The sequence below is a fragment of the Salvelinus namaycush genome, chromosome 19 (assembly GCF_016432855.1).
Source record: "Salvelinus namaycush isolate Seneca chromosome 19, SaNama_1.0, whole genome shotgun sequence".
Classification (NCBI taxonomy): domain Eukaryota; kingdom Metazoa; phylum Chordata; class Actinopteri; order Salmoniformes; family Salmonidae; genus Salvelinus; species Salvelinus namaycush.
Window position 1 is genome coordinate 39072642 of NC_052325.1, and position 3643 is coordinate 39076284.

General features: G+C 48.5%; 1 protein-coding gene across 1 annotated transcript; it reads left to right on the forward strand.

Annotated features, from left to right (window-relative positions):
- Positions 1-326: 326 nt before the first annotated feature.
- Positions 327-2585, forward strand: LOC120063901 (fidgetin-like). Its single transcript, XM_039014214.1, has one exon. The coding sequence runs from the start codon at positions 366-368 to the stop codon at positions 2583-2585; it is 2220 nt and encodes a 739-aa protein (XP_038870142.1). The 5' UTR covers positions 327-365.
- Positions 2586-3643: the final 1058 nt, after the last annotated feature.

The window sequence follows — 3643 nt, forward strand, 5'->3', positions numbered from 1 at the left end:
TCGGAATGCCTTACATGAGAGTTGGATTATAGACTGACCTGCACTGTCTATGACATTCTGTTCTGTGCAGGGTGCATTATACTTTGCTAACCAGGTGTTGCGTCCCAAATCCACACACTGCCCATGATGTAACTGGTCAGCAGAGCCTGTTTTGCAGTAGAGGAAATTGGGATTTTTTTTTAAACAAAGTAATTTGTCAGTTCATTGCCACAAAGACAACATTTCCACCATGTTAAATGTACCAACTTTTTTTCTCTACACAAAATGCTGACAACTACTTGAGAAAACTGAGAATAAATAGCAACTGCTATCTGATAGTCATTTTGACCCATCTCTCTCTTTTTGTCGGGTGTTTAGGCCTAAAGATGCAGTGGACCCCAGAGCATGCGCAGTGGGCCGAGCAGCACTTTGATATCTCCTCCACCACCCGCTCCCCTGCACACAAAGTGGAGGCCTACCGGGGGCACCTGCAGCGCACCTACCAGTATGCTTGGGCCAACGACGACATCTCTGCACTCACCGCCTCCAACCTGCTGAAGAAATACGCAGAGAAGTACTCTGGGATTTTAGAGAGTCCGAGTGAAAGAGCGCTGCTCTGCTCCTATTCCGATGGCACTCCTGGACTCCTCAACGGACGTAAGTCAGAGAGTGAGTCCTGGCAGGAGGGGATTTACTCAATGAACTGCGGTCCAGATGTTATATCTGTGAACAAAGCTGGAATGACAGCTGCCCTTCCCCCTACAGACGTGTCGGCCAGCATAGGTAGCACCCCAGGGGTGGCCAGCAGCCTGAACGAGCCCAGCTATTCCAGAAGTAACTGTGGGAGTCACACGACCACCAGTCTACACTCGGGTCTGTCCTCACAGGAATACGCTACGGGCTACAATGGCTCCTACCTGCACTCTAGTTACAGCGGGCAGACCAACCCAGGCCTCCCCTCTCAACACCCTTCTCCTATGCACAGTGCTGGTCTCATACAACCCCCTCCTCCACCACCTCCCACTACTCTAGTGCCCAGCTACAACGTGGGGTCTCCCAACATCTCCAACTACAATTATCCTCCGACGGGGTATCCCTCACAGACAGTTGTTGCCCCTGGCTATAGCCCTGGGGGGGGCCCACCACCCTCTTCCTATCTGCCATCCAGCATCGCAGCTCCCACGCCCCTACCCCCCTCTACACTCTCTGGCTATACCTACCAGTCCCATAACCATGCACCAATTGCACCAACACCTTTGAATGGCAGCTCAGCCAACTCATTGAAAAGAAAAGCTTTCTACATGACTGGGCATGGAGATATGGACTCCAGCTATAGTAATTTCAACTACAATCAACAGCGCTCCTCACAAAGCCCTATGTACAGAATACCAGACAACAGCATCTCAGACTCAAGCAGAGGGAATGGATTTGACAGGAATGCTGATGTGTCATCTTTAGCGTTTAAGCCTACAAAGCAGGCAATATCCTCAGATCAGCAAAGAAAATTTAGCAGTCAGTCTGGCAGAGCACTTACCCCTCCCTCCTATGGATCAACCAAAAGCTCTGTGGGAAGCCTGAGATCAGGTGAGTCCTTTGGAAAATTTGGATCCCCCATCACGGGTGAGCAAGGTGAAGAGCACCTCTCCCATTCCATTGCAGGGTCGGACATTGGCAGAGCTACCTCATCCAGCCACGTTGCAGAGGAGCAGCTGAAGAACAGCGATGCCAGCGTGGTGGAGTTGGTCACCACAGAGATCCTTCAGCCCGGTCCCCCAGTGGACTGGAGTGATATAGCTGGTCTGGAGCTGGCCAAAGCAGCCATCAAAGAAGAGATTCTGTGGCCCATTTTGAGGCCAGACATGTTCAGTGGACTTGCCACATTACCTCGGAGCCTCCTTCTCTTCGGACCTCAGGGAACAGGCAGAACACTGCTGGGCCGCTGCATGGCCAGCCAGCTGGGGGCTGCCTTCCTGCAGCTCAGTGGCTCAGCCCTGGTGACCAAGTGGCTGGGGGAGGGCGAGAAGATTGTCCAGGCCTCCTTCCTGTTGGCCCGGTGTCGCCAGCCCTCAGTTGTGTTCATCAGTGAGGTGGACATGCTTCTATCGGCTCATCTCAGTGAGGAGAGTCCGGTGAACATGATCCAGAGCGAGCTCCTCATGCAGCTGGACAGTGTGCTGACCACAGCCGAGGACCATGTCCTAGTGGTCTGCTCCACCAGTAAGCCTGAGGAGATCCGAGATTCCCTGAGGAGGTACTTCACCAAACGGCTCCTCATCCCCCTACCTGACAACACAGCACGGCGCCAGATAATCAGCCAACTACTCTCACAGCACAACTATTGCCTCAGTGACAAAGAGGTGTCACTGCTGGTCGAGCGGATGGAAGGCTTTTCAGGACTGGACGTGGCCCAGCTGTGCCAGGAGGCAGTGGTAGGACAGCTCCATGGCATCCCAGCTTCTGACCTCTCAGCCATCCATCCCAGGCAGATGAGACCAGTCTCCTACCAAGACTTTGAAAATGTATTTAGCAAATTCCAGCCCAGTATATCACAAAAAGAACTGGATACATACACCGAATGGAATAAAATGTTTGGTTGTAGTCAATGAAACTGAAGCATTAGAACATGTGGGTAGGAAACCCCTTCAGAGGTTTACCATTTAGAATTCTCTCCTCAGTAAACTAGGCAAGGGAAAATTACAGATAGTGGTGACCTTAACACCTGCAGTACAGTAAAGGCATAAGGATAGGACTGAGGGAAGCAAAGGCACGCTTTAGACAACAGCTGGCAATCTGCACACAACACAGAGAAACATTATTTTGACGCTTGAAACTGCTGAGGCCAAGCATCACCCCCCAAGGTGCAAGTGGGTACATTTTCCATTACATTTAAATCATTGAGCAGACACTCTTATCCAGTGACGTACATTTTTGTACTGGTCCCCCATGGGAATTGAACCCAAAACCCTGGTGTTGCAAATGCCATGCTCTACCAACTGAGCCACACAGGACCTAGAGACTATAGGGTAGAGTTTAACAGAATGGAACCTCTGTGTGTATATATCATTCTGCTGTTCTTGAGATTTAGTTTCTATCAAGTGCCTGAAGTGGTGCTCTTTTATTTCGTGTTATTATTTCTTCGCCTCACAATCTACTTTGGTGGCATGTGCTAATATAAAAAGCTTTAATATGAGACAAAAACTTTTTTTTAAATGCTTTTTGCCATTGAAACACTATTCCTCAACGGTGTCTGGTTTGCGGTCTCTGTGATCAGGAGAAAGTATGTGGTATTGGTAATCTGAACCCTAATTTATAGACATCATTTCTTTTGATGTTCTCTTTTTTGAAAACTCAGGACAGTGATTGTGATATGTGCAGTACCTCTAAAGATTTAGTCAAAGCACGACATACTGCTAAGAGCATTTGGTTTGCTTTTGAATTTGCATTATCGAAAAGGAGGGTTAAGGTACCTCAATAGGCTAAAAATCGACAAGAGTATGACTTTGAATGTACCAGAGGAATTCTGGAGTATTTGGAAGACAAAAAAGGAGGAGTATTGTGCTTTTCTTTGCGATTTTCTAAGCGAAGAATCCCATTGTGAATATACTGCAGTTGTATTTGATATGTGGCAAAGATGTAGGAATAATGATTCTTAAATTCTATCAAC

Coding starts and splice junctions, on each gene's coding strand:
- LOC120063901 (XM_039014214.1), top strand. CDS start 366: ATGCAGTGGACCCCAGAGCATGCGCAGTGGGCCGAGCAGCACTTTGAT.